Raw genomic sequence first — 20,576 nt, 5'->3', positions numbered from 1 at the left:
AGCTAAATTCCTATTTTCAAATTAGTCAAACAACTTCTATCTTCTCTAGAGTATAATTCTCAAAAAATGAAAATACTATTAGAATGTTTTCTTGATATATTTACAACTGATAAGTCTAATACAATTCACAAAAAACAAGTTACAATACCAATCTTACTGTGTTTATTGGAAAAACATACAAAATTTGATGTGGTTATAAAATTGTTACATTAAATATACAGCATTTAAACGAAACACAATGAGTAATCAAAGTGAAAAAATCTTCAGCATGTGTGGACTTTTCTAATTCATTTGTGACATCTTAGCAATATATACTTAGTGTGGGCACATTATTTCAATTATACTCGAAGAATACAAAGAAGAACTTTAGCTATACCTTCTAATTTATTGTTTTTATTTGTTTATATTCTAAATGATTAATTTCATACCCTTTTAAACATGCTAAAAATTTTAACCTTCAAAATAAGAAATGAAGACAAGTGAAAAAAAATACTACCAGAATATAAACTGGTAGACATATTAGTTACCAATAATTATACAGTCAAAAACAGCAAGTTTATAATTAAATAAAAGGAGTTAATTTTTCTACCGAAATTGTTGAATTTGAGTAATATCTTTAATAGAATTTATAATTTATCAGCTCCAGTCTTTAAACCTTGAAAGATCTCAAGCTTTTCCAAGAAATACATAAAATTAATTATGTAAAAGAAAGTGTTTCGTGGATAACATGAAGGAGAAACCAAATAGCAAGACATAAAGAAATTGGTACTAGATTATTACTTTTTGCTGTCAACAAATAATCCATAAAATTGTTGCGTACGAGACAACTAAAATCGAGAAATAACTTTAATCGTGCTTAAAACTGAGGAAAGAAAGGTATTAATTATTAAGCTTGCTGTCACATAAAAAACTATACTACTAGAAAATATTATACCGAAATTAAACGATTTTGTTAGAAGTATTTACGATAATAAGCTAAATATATTTATATTAACCTGTTATTTATTAGTTATTAGTTTCAATAAAATAACTAGTATGGAATTTACTTTATAAATTGTTGGAAAAGAACCAAATCAAAAAATTAATTTTTGCAACTTTAAAAATCCCAGGATAAAAAAGTGACTATGAGAAACAAACCCCTTACTTGGTATTAAATGTAAGAAATAAATTTGATTAATTTCATTTGTATATTATTAGATGTTAGAAATAATTATGGCTGAGAGTCCCATATATTTATATCGTATATATATATATATATATATATATATATATATATATATATATATATATAATATCCTCATGGAAAGTACAGTAAACATCTATATAATATAAATACAAAGATATATATTTATATGCTATTTTATGGCTAGGAGCCTAATCTCTCTCCATTGATTACATCTGAAAAAATATTATTAGTACTTATACACATTATTCAAAATTAGTATTTATATCTTATAAAAGGTAACAATAATGAAGGCAGACTCAAATTATTTCATTGTGTGTAGAGTATATATCAGCCCAAGTCCCCCTTCTTCTATTCTAAAATATTGTCAGCTGTTTCGCCATATTTTAAAGTGCAATTTTTTCTTTTGGTTCGACATCCTTCTCTATTGGGAAAAGTCTCTCAGAAACTCATTCTATTAACGAGCTAGGACCACTCTTGCCTTCCACATTGTTCAGTATTCTGAACGTTACCAAGATTTCTTATTTGACTGTTAGGTATTCTGTATTTTTTCAGCTATTCATTTGCAACTCTCTATTTACGTTGTAATAAAGTTTGTCATTAATTGCTTCACAATATGCTCGATCCAATAATGATTAAATATATTTGTACTCTCATATATGGGCTATAAAGTTGCAAACATGTCTAACAATAATAGGTTAATATCAACGATATATCATTATTAATAATTACAGTTTGTACGTTTTTTCACGTTAAAACAAAAAAAAAAAGATTGATAATAATTATGGTACATTTTGCCAGCAAAAGTATACCACCATCAGTGATGACTTGGTATTTTGTTTAAACTACATAAGTAAATCAAGCTTCTATAAAGGTATAAATTGATAAGCTTAAACTCTTAACACAGTTGTCTATTAAGAAGGCACTCGAAATATATATCAATTCACATTTATTGAAAATTTTCCAAAACCTTTGAGCCTTGCCTAGCTATAAGTATATGGAAAAAGGTACACACTGCACCTAAAACATTTTCCCAATGAAATATCAAATAAACTTATGAAAAATATAATGTGAAAGTTGATAAAGAATGAACGGAACGAGACCAATAGTTGGAGAATTTATTTCGACCCTAAAGTATGGATATTATAAGGTTACCGTGAAGGACCCCTTTATATTCAATAATTTATTGTTGATACCTGTCGATATTTTTTTAATGATATCATTAATTGACAAGTGGTATTAATATGGATTACAACAACAGCAGATAATAAAGGAGAGAAAGAAGCAAATACAAATGATATTACAGGTTGAAGTTTAATTAATTATTCTATGTATGCATGTGCCATTACTCACTCTTTGAACAGATAAAATATATGTCAAGATTTTTTTAGGAAAATTTTCAATAATAAATTGTATGTTAGGCAAACTGTGTTTGTATACAAGTACATAACTTACATTTAGAAACGATTGTCGATATATATATACAAATATTAATAGAAGGCACCAAAATGGATGGATTTGTAATCATATAAATATATAATGAGCATCATGTTTTCTTGATAACGTTCTAAGTTATCAGAAACAGTAGTCAATTAATTTGCACTAGGATCTGTTCACAATATGAACAGTCAGTACAAGTTTACTATAAAATAACATTTAAACATGAATATATCTATACAGGTTGTTCGAATGAAGTTTGAATAGTAAGGTCTAATAATAATTTAACTAATTGAAATTTTTTATTTAATAAGCAACTGAATTGGTCTAACCATTACATAAATTGAAAAATTAACTGTACAGTTAATGAACATATCCCAATAATGTTATAAACACATATTTATAAATCATTTTCGTTAAAGTTTTAGAATTTAACTGTTATAAAGTAGAAAATATAGTCACTGACATTGTTATAGTATAAATAAAAACTAAAAGTAATGAAATAATGATTGATTACAGAGTTAGGCGATTGAACCTCGTCAATCTTACATCTTAACATCCTAGTTTTCATTAAACTTCTTTTGGAATTTCTGTTAGTTTTGATAACAAAAATGCACACTTTTTGTTAATTCAAAATTCGCCTGATAATTACTGGTATACAGTCAAAGACTAGATTTTCTACCTTAATCCAAACTTTTAATATACTGAATTAATTGCTCATTTAGACATCCTGTATATATTGGCTTAAAAAAATTAATCAATTGTAGTTGTAAATGTCACTGCAGTACGGAAAACAAACAAAACAGGGAACATCTTGAAATGCAAAAGGAATTTTTACATAAAGTGGAACAAAATATAGAAAAACTTGCGTTATCCTTAATAAGCTTCAGAAAAAAACATGTACATTTCTAAAAACAGCTTTTATAGACAAAAAATATAATTCAACATGAAATATATAATTTTATATAAATAGAAACGCATAACCACCTCTTCAACTATAAAAAATATTGCACTGTCACTTTCACTTCCAAGATTTTAAGAAAACTATTACCCATATTTGTTTTCACTCTGTATTTTATATTAACAGTAATACCTAAACTGAGTGCGGATTTTGTTATAAAATTTGTGTATAAAATTATAATTGTATAAAATTGTCATCGAACCTAATTATATGCTAATACACAACAATAAATAAATATTAAAAAAATTTAGCAATCTGCAAGATAAATTAGGTCCACCCACAACTTTTATTTCACAGTTGGGCCATCAAATTCTAAAGTGCATTTTTGTGGTAGAGGGTATAAAATGAATGTCTTAAAACTTTCCCGAATTGAACAAAAAGAATTGATATCAATAAAAGACAAAAATTTTTAATAATACCCAAACATTTAATAAGTCGTAGCGTTCACATAAAATTATTTTTTTATTCAAAATAGAATCTCCAAAATTAGTTTTGTCTCAATACAATATGAAGTACTCAAATTATTTTTCAATGATTTTATTAGTGAACGTAGTTTTAATACCCTCTTAAAAATACAAACATGTTATTGCAAGTAGTATTTTCCGCATTTCAAGGGTCTTCAAAATCTTTTTTATAATTTTTTCGTTGCTAATTATCTGAATATAATCAATTTCTTGTTTATATGTTGTTATTATCTGTAGTTTTTCAAATTATTACAGCATTCTGTTTGAAACAACATACAAACTCATAATAGCATGCCAGACAATTATCAATTTCACAGAAATAAGTTACAAAGTAGTGGAATAAAAATATAAAATCCAAAGTGTAGCTAAATTTGTAAAACAAAAACAGTCTAACTAAATACTACAGCTTCTTATAAAGAATTGGAATAAAAAAAAAGTTTACAGTCAATATGGGGTCAAATATTCAACATCAAAGAAAAAGAACTCACAATTAAAAAAAAAACACTTTTACAATGAAAAAGTATTTTTCGTTTAAATTAACAATATATAAAGTGATTAGAAGCTTTCCTACTTTTCATTTGAATATTAAAGATAATGAAGAAATTAAATTTAAAAATTAAGTTATTTTGAAAACATGTAAGAGACCATTCAATAATTATGTAAACATGGTTTTGGGTGTTATTGAAGTCCTTGCCTAACCTCCATGTAAGGGTACGTAAAATTTTAAGACACCCTGTCAGTTCTTATGTAATTACATTACACCACAACTCAGAATTTTACGGTATGATATTTTTTCTATTAAAAAAACATGAAAATGAATTTTGGAATTTCAATAAAAAATAAAACTTTGTAAAATAAGAAGATTAATGAAAGGGTACATTATAGAATGAAGTACATGATTCTGCATCTGAAATAGAATTAGGCTATCTAATATTTAATTTCAACTTATTAAATACTTTCTCCCAAAGATGAGCATATAAGACTTCAAAACTCTCCTCAGGTTTCTTACATAATTATTTTATGACCTATTATGAAATTTTCTCTATTTCAAATAATGTTAGCTACAAATTTTGTCTGGGCTATTTTTCAAGCAAATATGATTTGCCCAAAAAACTACAAAATAGACAAACACGTTTTTAAAATTATTTTTTGATCAAGTGTAAGTAGACCAATTAATGATAAGTTAACAACTAGCTTACTTGATATTTAAAAAATATATACGTATGAAAAACATACCCAACAGTAAAATAACGCTCCCATAAACTGTGACAAAACTACAATATTACAAATGCTAAAACTTCATACTTAACATTTTTATAAAATAACAAAATATTATTGCCCTTTGTTACATGATATATTGCCAAAACAAATGTGTTCTGTCTAGATAGTTTTTCCTCAAAATTTAACTTATATTTACGTAATCATTCTTCAGAAATGAACTTAGGTTTTGAATCGTTTCTTTATGTATCAGAAAACTTATATACAGGGTGGTACATATTTCTTTGTAACATACAGCTGCTTTTTAAACTATTCAATGACTTTTTAATTCAAATTATGCGATTTAAATTTAATTTTCATTATTTCAGTACAAAGAATATAAATAAATAAGAAAAGTTTCAGTTTATTTTTGGAATTTTGTGAATAGTATCAAGTTATTAGAGGCATATTTTGTGATATAAAAAACAATTAAGTACGTTTCTATTTGCCATGTACCTTGAATCATTTCAGCGAAATGCAATTTCCTCGCAATGGAATTTTGTCCACCCCTATTTACATTAGTATTTAAATTCATAATTCCAAAATTTTTAATGCATAATATACCAAATCAAAATGAACATTTACATTTTTGTTTAGTCATAACAGTATTGATACACTTTGTTGTTTTTATTTAAAAAACAAGTTAATTGTTTTAGGATTGAGTTGAAAACTATTTGAATGGTTTCAAAAAGAAAGAAAGTCAATTTATATAAATATTTACACTAATAAATTGTGTAATTCAACTTTGTTTTAAACATAATAATATAGTACGCACTCCTACATAAAATCAATATTTTGAAAAAACCAACTTTGTTTCAATTGAAATGTTTGTTGTTCAAAATATACTTAATATATATTATAGTATCAATGTGTATATAGTGCAAAATAAGAATATAGGAAAGATATTATGATGTATGCCTGCTATTATCGTTCATTATGAAACATATTAAATTTAGAGGAAGTTCTAGAACAGAATTGTTTCATGTGTACAGCAGTTTATAAAAAATATTAATGAACAATTTACCTAAGCGAACCATGAGATTGGTCTAACAATATAAACTGCAGAAAGTCGTGAGCAGGTTTTAGGCACTTAAATTACAACCAAATGAGTACGTTGTCAGGTCTTGTAGTTGGTGGATTTATCAAAGACTGCATATCATCTAACATTGGGAATTCTTCTTCTCCAAGTTGAAGGGTAGGCACTAAATCATCTGTGGAGTCGACATTATCACTTAACGTGGATATGTCTGGAGTGTCCATAGTATGACTTTCACTACCTACGTCCATAGTGTCATCCATATTGGCTAGAAAGTCTTCCGGTGTATGTGGCATAGAATATGTTGTCCCCATACCTATTTCACAAAATTACTAATTAATTAACAACATTCAACTATTTACAAGAGCAAGATTTACAAGATTATTTATTTATTTTATTTACAAAAAAAAGAGAGAAACAACAAATTTCTATTGTAAGTTTACTTATTTATCACTTTTTAAATCCTCCTAATAAATAGTCAAACCAAACTTCTCATCTATGTTTAATTTTAAAATTAATATACCTTGGAAATATTTATACACCGTGTTTTTAAACTGGGAGGACTGATTTAAGTTTAAGTTGACATTTTTGTAGATTCCTGATTGATCAAATCGCAGCCGGTTTTACACAGCACTTTTGCTGAGCTTGAGTTTTACACATAGGGTATCTTGCGTTCTTAGTACTCTTTTAATAAAATATAAAAACAGTTCTTGTCAGGACTAATTTGAAAATGGACTCAGAGAATATTCCAAATACTGGTAGGCATCATTCGCTCTCCAAAAAAAAATAGATATGAATAAATATATATATATATATATATATATATATATATATTTATATATATATATATATATAAATATAAATATATTTAGCAAAAAACTTTATTTATGTGAATACTATTGACAACAAAAAATGCAATTCCCTATTATTAAAACGATTTTCTTTGTTTTATTTTAATTTCAATCAAAATACGACACTTTGATGAATTTTCAGGTGTGATAAGGTAAATAAAAACTATATCTAATGATATTCTTATAATTTCTGTTGTGTTATCGACCAGTGCACATTTGAATATCTTTTCCAGATATCTTCTTATAATAAAAATAAAGTTTTCAATTTTTCTAGTGCATCGCGGAGTATTATAATATTGTTAACAGTCCATTGTTTTTTTAAATTTATGCTTGGATTTACAAAACATTGTCAATGAGATTGACCCAGTGGCTATGAAACTGTTTATTGTTTATAGCCTAATCAGAATCGAGCTTCATACTTAAATCTGTATCTATTGAGACAATTAAAGTTCGTTTAGTCACTTTGAATATATAAAACTTATAAAACAATAACACATTAACAAGAGTGAAAGTGTATAGATATACAGGGTGTTCCAGCATGCAAAAAATTCGGAAGTGAGGAGATGACGTAAAGCTTTTAAGATATCCCCAAAAAATGAATCCATTCTATTCAAATCAGGGGAACGTGGTGGCCATACAAATGGGATTTCCCGACCAATGCACCTATTAGGAAAAATGTTATTAATATGATTTTTTACATCATTTAGGAAATGGGAAGGGGCTCCGTCGTACATGAACCACCTCTCTCTGCGAATGTTTAGAGGAATATCGCATAACATGGGTGGGAAATCGCTGACCATTCAGGTTATTATCAAAAAAATATGATATAACTAAATTATAACCCACTATTCCTGTCCACACATTAACACAAAATCTTCCAAAACACAACAAACATTTCTATGAGAACTAATGAATAAATAAATAAACGTTTGTACTACATCCTTTCAAAGATCATATCACTGTCGTCAGAAAAAAATTTGCATGACCACCACGTTCCCTGGAATTAAATACAATGGAATAATCTTTTAGGGGTATCTCAAAAGGTATATGTGCTACGCTCAAAGACCGAAAACGACTAGTGGCTGTCCTGATATAGCCAGAACCCGAATGAAATAATCATTTGGTAACAAAATACTACAACACTCAGTATTTGAATAAATGTTTAATGACAACTTTTTTACATATGTTTTATATCCATATAGTCAATAGTTAATATAAATGATTAACAGTCGTTTTAATGTAAAAAAGTATATTACTAAAATCAATCTTCGCTGCATATCCACCTATTTGTTTTTGTATGAGGAATTATGGCATTGTGAATTGCATTGAACTTTATGTTTGACGCAGTTAGGTTAGGTTGAGTTAGATAAGGTTAGGTTAGTTATATACGAATTGATTGATAGAATAAACTTCCATTGTGACGCTATAAGGTAGAATTTTCGAACGCTCTTCCAAGTGCAAAAAAATATTATGCAAAGTGCCTAATTCCACCATTTATTATAATTTTTTTTCCACATTTAAATTTTTTCCTTGTGTAACACGATGTTCGACAGTATGCAGTTCAATGTTTAATTGTGTTTTAATACCTCCTGTGAGTTTTTCAATAAATAATTACAATTTCTGATAATTTTCATCAGAATTTCTCTTTATGGCGAACAGTTTTCTTGGTATGTAGAACGATCTAAAAATCTACATATCTTGTAAATTATAAATATTATCGAGTTAAACAAAAAGTACTTTTTTGTAAAAATATCGATTTAAAAATTCATTTTTGCTATCTTTAGATTGTACAGGTTGTCTCTCTAAAAGTTACGGATTGTTAACCATTAGTATGAGTCTCCGCTGGCTTTTAGATAGTAGTGTAGAATTATTTATTTCGTCTTTTCACACTACGTAAGCATCTATTAAAAATTCATAATGTTCGAATGTATAATTTAGAAACTTGAATATAAGTTCTGATTTCGCAACTTTAAAGGCCTATAACTCAGAAACGAGGAGTCGTATGAGAAAATTATTTTTATTATCATCTACTCATTCACGAATTTTTTGCATCAAGTTGATGGTAATGTGAACCACAATAATTGAAATTTTTACTGTATAAGAATTACAGTAAACGATAAGATTTAGCCACAATAACTAATTTAAATAACGACAGCCAGATGGCCCAATGAGAAATATCCTCTAGCTGACGTCATATGGCAATTGTGAAAATCTAATTTTAAAAATCTACATTTCTTCACAACTAAATTGAACATACCAGTCACATTATATCATTTGCTTTGTAAAATTAAATAATTTACATCATAAACACCAATTCCCTAAAAAATTAATGACCAAACGACATTCCTTAAAATCCTAAAAACTCCCAAAAACGGATATTTCAATGAACTTTATATCTACCAGTGTAAATTTCAACTCAACTGTTCCACTAGATGTCCACCCTATTATTTATTATAATCGAAATTGATCATTATCAAACCAAGAGTTGACAGGCGCATGTTTAGAACTACATCGTAGGTCCCTTTTGAAGATAAATAATTGGAACTTCTTGTGAACTTGGTTCCAGCAAGTCGGGTGCGCTGCTTATAAATAACGCGAGAGTTAATAATAATTAAAAAATACTTTTAACAATAGAATTATTTTTTCCTCGTGAAGTGATCTTCAGGTTTATACCCTTATGTTTTTTTATTTGAGTTATTTAAAACTAAATTTTTATAGGCATGAATAAATATGAAAATGCTCGGAATTAAATGAAAACAACAATTTTGTTTTTCCTTGATGTTTCGTCACAACTTAAATTTTTAAACGAAACCATAATATTTGACAACCAACTATATATAGATTGATAAATCTTATGTTTTGTCACAAAATAAATTTCTGAACGCAACCTCACTTTCTATAGTTTCAAGTTTTACTTACCAAGTCCACTATCGCCGGACTCCTGGCGTGAGTGATCAGTCAGACTGGATAGGAAAGGGTCCATTACTGGTAAATCGCTAGAACTTCTCATCATGATTTCTTGTTGCCGCCTAATTTCCTGTTGCCTTTGTTTCAAACGTTCTCTTTCCATTTGTAGCTGCTGTAACCGAATTTGTTGAGCTTTTGCAGGTGAAGAAGATAGTGTTGGAGTGTGCCACGACGTACCAATAATGTTACCACCCGATGTACGTTGCTGTAAATGTGTTGCTGAAAATAAAAGTTTTCATTAATTTAAATTGAAAACTTATTAATCCATGTATTTCAAATGTGTATATAGTTCGAAAGAACTACTGTAATATAATGAATTTATAATATAACAACTGATTATACGAGGTTTAATCGAAAAACACGGTGAATTGTTTAATCAGAAACAAAATACAAAAGTGACAGAAAATGTGGAATTTATGACATTTGTGAAAGATTCGATTTGGAATATTTTTGCGAAAAGCTATGGTTAAATCTGATGATCTGGAACTTGTTAAAAACTGGCGAATCAAAAGTGACATGCAGCACGTGGTGTTGTTATGAGAGTGCCATTTTGTAAGGTCTCTTTATTGGCAGATCGTTTTTCGCAAACGTACCTCAATTGCCTGTATAAATGAAAAGGTTTGTTCAACTTTTTGCACATTTTCATTCCATTCCACGCTCTTAGCTGATCCATTTCTTTTCAAACACGATCTCATGATGTGGATGTAGTAGCAACTTGACAAGTTAGAACGCCGTTCAAACTTGTCACTTCTTAAGATTATATAAATTTGTAATGTTGTAGATATCATTTTTATTTTGTTACTAGTCACTTTTTAATACCCCGTATGTTGTATCAACACGAGTTCAACCATGTCTAATATTTGAGATTTATTTTATGTATTTAGGCCTTAAATAAATAAAATTAAGCCGAGCTTGTATTTAAAATGAGATTCCACTAATAGCACACCGTAGAAAAGTGACCATTAACTTGACAAAAACGGTATACCTGGCAACATTGCAAATGTTAACATAAAACCTACGTATCCCAAAATAGATATAATCAAAATTTTCTATATTCCAGTCTTTTATTCCTTTCTGGTTTTAATAATAAATCAAATAAATTATTATATCTTTTTTTGAAAAATCGAAATAGTATTTGAACAAAATTTGAAAATAAAAACTTGAACAAAGAAAATAATTGATTTAATTTTAGTTGATTCCAGCTCCTAGAGGTTATGAAGCTTTTTCTTCATATCTTAGATTTGTAAATTTGAAATATTTTTTATGGCTCACTTAATTTCAAAACCAAATATTGCTTATATATAAAAGATATATTAACAAAAATCGATAATAACTTGTTGTGGTCATAACAGTTGTTATGTATGTAAATGTTACATACAGTAGAAATTTTAATAATACGTCGGGAAATCAATTAAAATAATTGCTAATAAAATCATCATCAAGTGAAAAACGAGTCAAACTCTATATTGAAATGGAGATAGAAACTGCACCATATGAGAAACAACCCTCAACGTCTACAATTAATATAATGGATTTGTTTCAACATCAACTAGAATTTTGAATAAAACCTTTAATAGAGATGGTGTTTTTTAGTTTTAAATAGTAAGTTTTAGAAGTATTCTGAGATAGTTTGGTCCTGTTTGGTGATGTGGCGTTTTTGAGTATATTAACCAGAGCCCTAAACATTCAATACGGGCATCAGAAGGATTTTTTATTCCAATTAATTCCACGTAAATCCAAAACTCAGACAACATACATTCTAAAATGTTAAGTGTTGGAGAAAACATCTAGAGTTTATCTCATATACCAACAAGATTTTCAATTAAAATGAGATTTAAAAATAACTCGTTATTGTGTATGGTGGAGATAATCTTTTGTTGCGAGCATTAGTATAGATTATATAAATATTTACTGTTCCAAAACCATAAAATATAGGTAAGGCAAAATTAGTAAAATTAAGTAATATATTTAATAAATTTGGTATTTTCATTTTGGTTAAAGTTAATAGTTTTTACCCAATAAGATAAGTCAATTTTTTCAGTTTATAATCTACGAACCTAAAAAAAATAGATACGAACATATTATTATTATTATTGGTGGGGGATATGACAAACCAGGGACATTTGCTTAAGTTCTTAGTGCGTTGGGTTAAAAGAAACATTTGATTTATGTTAACTTAAGTTGATTTGGCACATTCTCAAAGATAAATTCCATATAACCATATAACTTCTAGGATATCTTTCGTAATTCGTACTATTAGACGAAACTTGATGTCTACTTGTCTTCTTTCAGTATCTATGTCTTTTTATGTAAATTTCTGGTCAAGATGGAGCCTAGATATTTCGTTTCCGTAGCGAATGTAATTCGTCGTGGTAAAGTTGACTTGCACTAATTTGATGTTGATCTGTGTTCGCTGTGTTGATATACCATTCTTTGAGTGAATCAAGTTGATTTTGCAGATATTCAAAGGCTTCTATTGGATCGTCACTAAGCAAATGTGGCTATTTCGATGTAGTTGCTTTTCGATATATCTAAAAAGAGTATATCAGGAAGAGTAGTGGTCCCAGGACACTTCCCTGATGAACGCCAGCTTTTATAAGATAGAAGTGATCACGGAATTCAAAACTTTCTTATCTAAATCTTCGTAAAAATTAGTGGATTCGATGGAAAAATTTATAAGTTAATATATAAAAAACTACCAACTTTATCTAACCTATAAGACTAATCACCAATTAGAATTAGCAGTGAATTTAATTATCTAATTTCTTCGTGAGCTTCGGCATATAATAATGAAAAATGATTAAAAGGAAAATTTTTCTTTCCTCAGATATTAAATTTATTAATTTGAACTAATAAACAATTGTTTATACCATTTAATAGTGCCGCTAGACCATTATTCTACGAAGGTTGCAATTTTTTTATTACACTGCCATGCACACATATTGGTTTAGTAGCATTTTACCGCATTATATTGACAAATATGGTGTGTAAAATTTCTTGTAATAACGTTTTAAAGTTAATTAGTCTCTGTGAAATTCTGTTTTATCACTTTTACATGACAGGAACTTTAAAAATAATTCAAATTTTGCAATATTCACATGACTACTATCTATATTGTACATTTAATCAATACTTTTAGATCCGTCAAATGTTTAAATATATGCAAAATCCTGAACCTGAACCAAAAATCCTTTCCAACCACTTTTTTACAAAAAACGTGAAATTTGATTTCATCTATTTTTCTGTACTAGACTATTTGATGTGTAGAAACAATACAAACAAAACTAATTTCTTCATATTTGATTATATTGAGGATGAAAGAAGATAATTCCATAAAAACATCTATTAGAAATATAATAATTAAATGTACTGCCAATTGTAATTGGTAAAGAAATATATCGATGAATTTTAAGTACACGTATCGAGATTTTTTATAAAAAAATAATTCCTGTTGTGTGAAGCATTTTTACCTCACTATCACATTTTTTTTTATAATTAAGCTAGATATTACGTTTACAGAATGCATGTTGTCCATTTACATTTTTTGGACAAAAATAGTTGAAGAAAGTTGTGGAAGTATTTATGAAAATTATTTTAACAATTTACCTGTATCTGGTCCCCTGTATACTATTTATAGTGTATGGCTATCTCATTAAAAATAATGAAAACAAGAAACAAAAAACTTTTAATGGTATGATGAATGTACCACAAAAATATTTTTCGTTTGTCACTAAATTCATAGTTTTTTGTTTCTTATTTTGGGTTCGTTACCCAAAAATAATAGGTTAGAAATTAGGAAAAGTTTTTTAAGGCGCGTTCCCAATTGCAACAAAACCGCGAGAAGAACGCTACCATGAACAACATCGCGTTTTTGTGTTGCCATGAAAATTCTTTCCACAACGTAACAACGTGGTATACATCGCAAGATTGAACCGTCACGTTATAGTTCTTCCAATATCAATTGCAGAAGAATTCGTTGAATATCTAACAAACCGTCAGTCCACGTGGACTCATCATCTCCACTGTTTACCAATGAAGACATCGAATCGTAAACATAAATGCATTTCTATTGGCAGAAGCTGTGGGAAGGCGTATGTACACAATTTCTTCAAAATATTCCTACCAGAAGTTCTAATAGACACATAATTTATCTAAATGAAATATGGTTTTATAGTCACGATGTAGTTAATTTCGGTTGGGTTGACAATAATAAAAATTGCTGTTTGAATGGACCATATTCTAAAGGGAAACGCATTATAATCGTACACGCTGGAAGCAAAGACGGTTTCTTGACTAAAGCTGTATTAATATCTACTAAAAAAATTAAAAACTGTGCATGATTATCATGAAGATATGACAGCAGAATTATTTTACTTAACATTTCACCACAATCAGTAATTTTTATGAACAACGCATCTTACCACTCGCGGCAAACTTCTAACCAACAAACAAAGAATTAAAGGTCTAAAGTTTATTATATTAACAAGTTGTACAAAGTTATATTGTATATATTTACCCCTATGGGCTTAATATGGGCAAACGTAAAATCAGAATTACGAAAATGAAATCAGTCTCCAAAACTGAGTATAGAGATTGTAGAACTTGTGAAAAAAGTTCTAGCAGCAGACCGCCAAAAGCTTTGGAAAAACTGTGTTGAACAAATGATGACTCTAGTTCAGACGATTCTGAGTACAATGATTATTAATACTTTAGAACTGAAATGTTTTTTGCCGTTTGTTTAGTTTGCAAAGAATTTATTTTCCTTCATTGTTTTTGCTTTGAAATTACGTTTTCCAGAAAAATAAAAACGAATGTGGTACAAAAAGGCCTCAGTTCACGACTAGTACCCTGTTTAAACCAAACTCCCTTAGAAGCAAGTACATTTTAATCGTCTCTAAGTTAACGAGATATAATAATGATTTTTTTCCAAGTTCCAAGTATGACTACGATGAAGTACGTCTGTCTAAATAACGGCGAATAATGCCGTCCAATTAATAATGATTCGATTGACTTTTTAAAAGTATTTATAAAAATAATAAATTTATAAAATGAGGTATCTACGCCTATGGTAGATCAAACAGAACTGTTGGCAAGGGTTTTTATATAAGTTTTTATAATCTGCAATTGATACTGGAAGAACTATACCTTCGAAAGGAATGTATAAACAGTTTATGATTGTTTTAGCAATTTTATCTTTTCGTTTTAGAAGAATAAATAGTTTGGCTTGTACTTTGTGCAAAGAACACAGTTTGGTATTTTGTTATATTCGATTTTTTGTACTTGATTTGGAAATGGACAGGACATAAGAGGCAACTTAACAGCTTACTGAGCTGTATAGGAGAAAATAACTTTTGTGGAATGCAGATGCAGAAAATAGATATTATAATCAAATTTTAAAACACGATGCAAGGACTAAAATAGAAGATGAAGATCTCTGGCAATTAAAGCCATCCTACATTCTAAAGAGAGATACAGATCAGCTGTAATTACTGGGTTCTCTATTATGGCAGCAAGAAAGGGGGACACAATAGATCCTTTGAGACGCAGTGTATACGAGACCCCTAATGTATACATACATACATACAAGGACTAAAATATTTTCTGGCTTCTACTGTACATTCCGTGTCAGCTCAACAGAAAAAAATAATGAAACTCAATAATGAATTATTAGAAAATATGATCGCGGCTACGGCGTTTGGTTCGTGGTTTCTTTGCAAATGGGGACGTGCCTTTAGACAACCGATCAAACCTCAATTTTTCCAGCCAATTATGTCCCGAGAATTTTATAAGCAAAATAGATGTTAGCATTTTCTTTCTAGGTAAGTAATTCGAATCAAAAGTTTCTTGTTCTTCTTTTCAATTAGGCCAACTAGTCAAGCAACAAATTGCAAATTATTTTGACTGTACGTTACATTGCATTTTACAAAATATCATGAAGTGTGATAAGTATAACAGTCATTAATATCAAGAAGAAAATAAATAACTAAACATTTTGAAAATTAAGTTTTGAGCAATTTTTAAAGAAAAAACTACTAGTTAATTTAGCAGCTGGAAATTAAAAACAAGAATAATTCAGTCTTCAAATTCCATAAACGTTAAATCATCGAATATTATTATAAAATGATTATTCTAAACAGTTTCTTTTCAAAAACTTCCAATATTTTTGTAGGAATAGTTTATGAACTATTCATATGAGGCACACAGTTCGATTTCCCCCATAGCTAATAAAAAAAATCGAAAGTTAAAACTTACGAATTCTAGGATCGAACCACGAAGTTGTACGTGTTTGATGGTTTATGAAATAAACTTCCCCTTCGGGAGTTTGTGCCTGCTCCCATCCTTCAGGTAACGGCCCTAAATCTACATCTGTATTTACTTTGGCAGCTGTGGAAAAATAATTCCAATTAGAATCATTCTGTTTTTCAACAAATAGAATAATAGAATGAAACTACTGCCTAACAAAAAAATTGCAAGAGCTATTATTACATTTGAAGGATAGGGTATTAGCTTCAAGCGACAAAATAATAGAGTTTACAGGCAAAAGCTTTGGTGCAATCAAATAATACATTATTATATGGTTAAGGGAAAATTAATTTCAGTTTCTACTAGATTTTCAAAGATAATTTATTATTAAACTTTTTAAACATCAATCAATGTTTCGATCTGATCTATGACCTTTCGACACCGTAGGACTTGTGAGGTTTCTGTGTTAAAAACTGAACCAAGTGATTTTAGCAAGCCTCTTATGAAGTCAGGTTTAGGTTATTAACAGAATTTTGCAAAAAGAGCAGGTTAAATGATAGTATAGTTTGATAGGGAAGAGTGGATGCATCAAAACATTCCAAATTATTCCAATATCAATATTAATCAGTTTTCGCTATTTTTTAACAACCCTTTCAATTCGCATCAGTTGTTGATAGCAGATTAATAAATCTCGAGCAGCTCATGATAAACAGTTTTCTTTTACGTCTACCAAACAGTAAGCAACAATCGCATCAATAAGTGATAAGTGATTCAATTCGTATTGTTCGTAATCAGTTGTTTTAAAAATAGATCGATCTCACTTCATTTCAGTAAATAGACACAAAATGGATTCTCTATACTACGTAGTACGGTCCATAAAATCTTAGCACTTAACACTAAAAGAAAGGTTATAGATAAAAAAAATTGTGATAATTTTTCAAATTTTTCCCCTTTATTACCACACAGTTTTCAGAAGATCTGACTAAAGCTTCTATGCCACTATAAAAATATTATTCATTTCCTATTTAATTTCATCGTCATCCTTTCCCCCTTAACTCGGCCTTTAACTTTGCGAACAAAAAATGATCAAACGGGGCCAGTTCAGGTCTTTATCGTGGGTGTACAGCCTCTTTGAGCCACATTCGTGTACAGTAGGAAAGCGAACCAGTATGGACTGGAGCATTGTCATGAAGCCATCGCACATCTCGGCTGATTTTGTCCCGCCTTTTTCGATAATCTTATGACGCAACAGCCTTAGTAAGTCAGAGTAATATGTCGCGTTCGCGGTTGTATTTGATTCCGTGTAGAATACCCTCGCAGTTCCAAAATACTGTAGCCATACTTTTTTGGTGTTTTTCGTGATTTTTGCTATAGTGGCATCGAGTTCTCCTTTCCGATGCCTCCGATGGAATCTCTTTTGGATGTTGGATCATAGTAAATGACCATGATTTAATTACCCGACACAATTGATTGGATTACACTTCTTTGGTTCTCTCGGCAAAACTCTAAAAATCGCCCACAACATTCTACTCGACACTCAAATTTAAATGCCCGAGTAGAATTCATCCACTAATTTAATATTTTCTGGTATAGGACCACCCGCACGTGGGTCATCTTCTAATGATTATCGTCCTCAGCGAAACAACTAATTTTTCATTTTTGACTGATGAGCACAGGCCTCCATTTTGGTTTTTATGTTTTATAACAGCGCGAAACTCAATTTTAGAAAATTTTCAAAACAAGTTGACTAAATGGTCGAGCTCTACTATAATAAAATAGATCGAAGCAGCGAGTTTAAACTTTGAGACTGACGCGTGCATAAATATTTCTGCGAATACGATCTATTCACTGTATAAGGTCAATAATTCATGGACTTTAATACGTAGTTGTCGATGGATCGAGCTCCTTTTGTTGTATAGTCGATACTTAGTTTCGTCGCGATGTCATGACATGAAATATGTCGGTGGTCCATCAATGGTTGGCCTGCAAAGACAAGAAAACTGTTTTTAACACTAGCACCTATTTTCGACGAGCCTGTGCTGCAGCAAAATGTGACGAAGTGGCCTACGGAAATCTCCAATGTTGAAGCAACAAACGAATGACATGACTTTCTACTATAGACTGTAAGCCACTAAATCTTCTATGGCATGGCTTCATTGAATAAGCATTACTAGAGGTATAAAACTGTTAAAAAGAATCGAAATTATTTTTCCCTCAATCTATTTTTATTAAGAAGTGTATCCTTTCAGTGCCCACTAAGTGAAAATGGTAATATTTAATGTGAAGCTATTGTCGCATGTACGGAGCGTTCCAGAAAGGGGAAATAATATTTCTTCGATGAAATATCAATTTTCAATCCGTTCACTTTTACCATGCAGTTTTTTGTTTAATTTAAAGAACTGTGGCACTATAATGTACAAGTTGGGTATAAAAAAATATGAAAAGATTATGTAGTAACTTTCAACCGAAGTTTTACTTTAATTTTGAGTTTGTTTCAAAATGGCGTTTATAGCGAAGTAAAAACCTTGTTGAAAATATCATACCGAGCCGTTTCAAATTTTCGTGTTCCAATAAAGCCTACCAATTACAAGTAGTATTCATTTTGTGCATTTTAAATATTGTGTTCTCATCCAGACGATGATACGTTAACTTTTGAAGACAAGACAACTGTTAGATTATTTGGATAAGTTTAAATGATTTGTTTGCTTCTCTTTTACAGCCAGGGCTAGATCTAAGAATTTTATTTGTACAGAAGTAATAAAATAAGAAAAGTTCATGAGACTATTAAATTAAAATAAACAAAACAATAAAAATACAACATTCCAAACAGATTAAGCTGGTGGTTGATAAATTAATTCAATAAATGTAAGAAATTTGGAACAAAAACCAATGGACGTTAAAAATGTCTGTGTTTACAGATTATATCAAAATAATGCGCAAGGAAAAAATCAGAAGCAGGGTCGGAATTTTTTAAATTCCGTTGAATAATTTTTTAGGTCATTCCAACACCTACTACTGCTGTATAAAATACGTACTTTGGTTACAATTTGGACGGTGTAGTTAATTTCGCTAATTTTTATAAAATGTTACGTATCTAAATTCCAGAGATTTGATGAATTTGATCCAGTATTTTATCTCCAATGTTTTTGTTATATCTACATGTGAAAATATTTTTATGCCACATAATACAAAATGGATACACCACGTAATATATTTTTATTTTTGATTGTACCATGGCTTGTTGGATTGTTTACAATTATATACATATATATATATATATATATATATATATATATATATATATATATATATATATTTAAACGATGAAAGCCACCATTTAAAATCGAAATTTTAACTTATAGTCCGGTCTATTTAGACATTCGTTACATTTATTATATTCCCATCAAGCTGAAAACCAGTGAAATTGTTTAAAATATAATTAAAACTAAAATTTCAAGGTTCCCCATCATTCCCCTGTGTGAAAAAAATTTTATTCAAGATCAAAGGTAAAAAAATTAGTTTTTAAAAAAAACGCATTTATACTTTTTTTCTACTGTTTCTGAGATATAATGATTCAAAAAGTTGTAAAAGCTGTAATAGTTAGCGCGTTTTTTTAACGTGGTTTCTCCAGAAGGCCTATTACACGGGTCTGTTGCGATCATGTTTAATTTGAAACTATTGCAAAATAATGGAAATTAGCAGAGATTGAAAAGATAAAAGCGATTTAAATTAAACCTCGCCTCGTTAGAATCAAACGGATCCTCCACTGTTGGTGATTCAATATTAGAGCCTAGACAAGGTGTACATGCCAGAGAACAAAACAGTCAGACTTTTTGCAGCCACATTTAGCACTACATCCCTTATGCAGATACAAAAAATTGTGTGTGGTGGAAGTAAAGTATGAACGGGTTCTAGCGTATTGTTGACTAACTCCAACCCCAGTCTGTAGGGTATCTAGCTGATAACTAAGCCACACTTGAACTTGTTAATATACCCGAAAAAGATGTTGATGAGCAGCAACTGGGGTTGGTGGAAGACAAACTAATTGAACTTGTTTTTTACTTTTTGTATTTTTAACTAAACATGCATATCGATACTTATCTAAGCAGGAAGTTTTTTTAGGAGCTCCGTACATAGAAATAAGAAAGCGAATGCCGTTGGTAATAACTTCTTGTCG

The 20,576-nt window shown here is 29.4% G+C and overlaps 1 protein-coding gene across 2 annotated transcripts in view; it reads right to left on the bottom strand.

The window, feature by feature from the left end:
- Positions 1–78: 78 nt before the first annotated feature.
- Positions 79–20,576, bottom strand: part of LOC130897101 (transcriptional coactivator YAP1-A) — a 135,215-nt gene continuing 114,717 nt past the window's right edge. The window contains exons 3-5 of one of the 2 annotated variants that reach the window (XM_057806113.1): positions 16,409–16,540; positions 10,109–10,375; positions 79–6,654 (exon numbers count right to left, since the gene is read on the bottom strand). In XM_057806113.1, the coding sequence (XP_057662096.1) occupies positions 6,398–6,654; positions 10,109–10,375; positions 16,409–16,540 (656 nt within the window). In that variant the 3' untranslated portion in view covers positions 79–6,397. The remainder of the gene's footprint in view (positions 6,655–10,108; positions 10,376–16,408; positions 16,541–20,576) is intronic. The other variant, XM_057806831.1, reaches the window with a different exon arrangement.

This window comes from Diorhabda carinulata, chromosome 1 (genome assembly GCF_026250575.1).
Source record: "Diorhabda carinulata isolate Delta chromosome 1, icDioCari1.1, whole genome shotgun sequence".
Lineage (NCBI taxonomy): Eukaryota > Metazoa > Arthropoda > Insecta > Coleoptera > Chrysomelidae > Diorhabda > Diorhabda carinulata.
The sequence above is the reverse complement of the archived record's forward strand: the minus strand, read 5'-3'. Positions and strand labels throughout refer to the sequence as shown.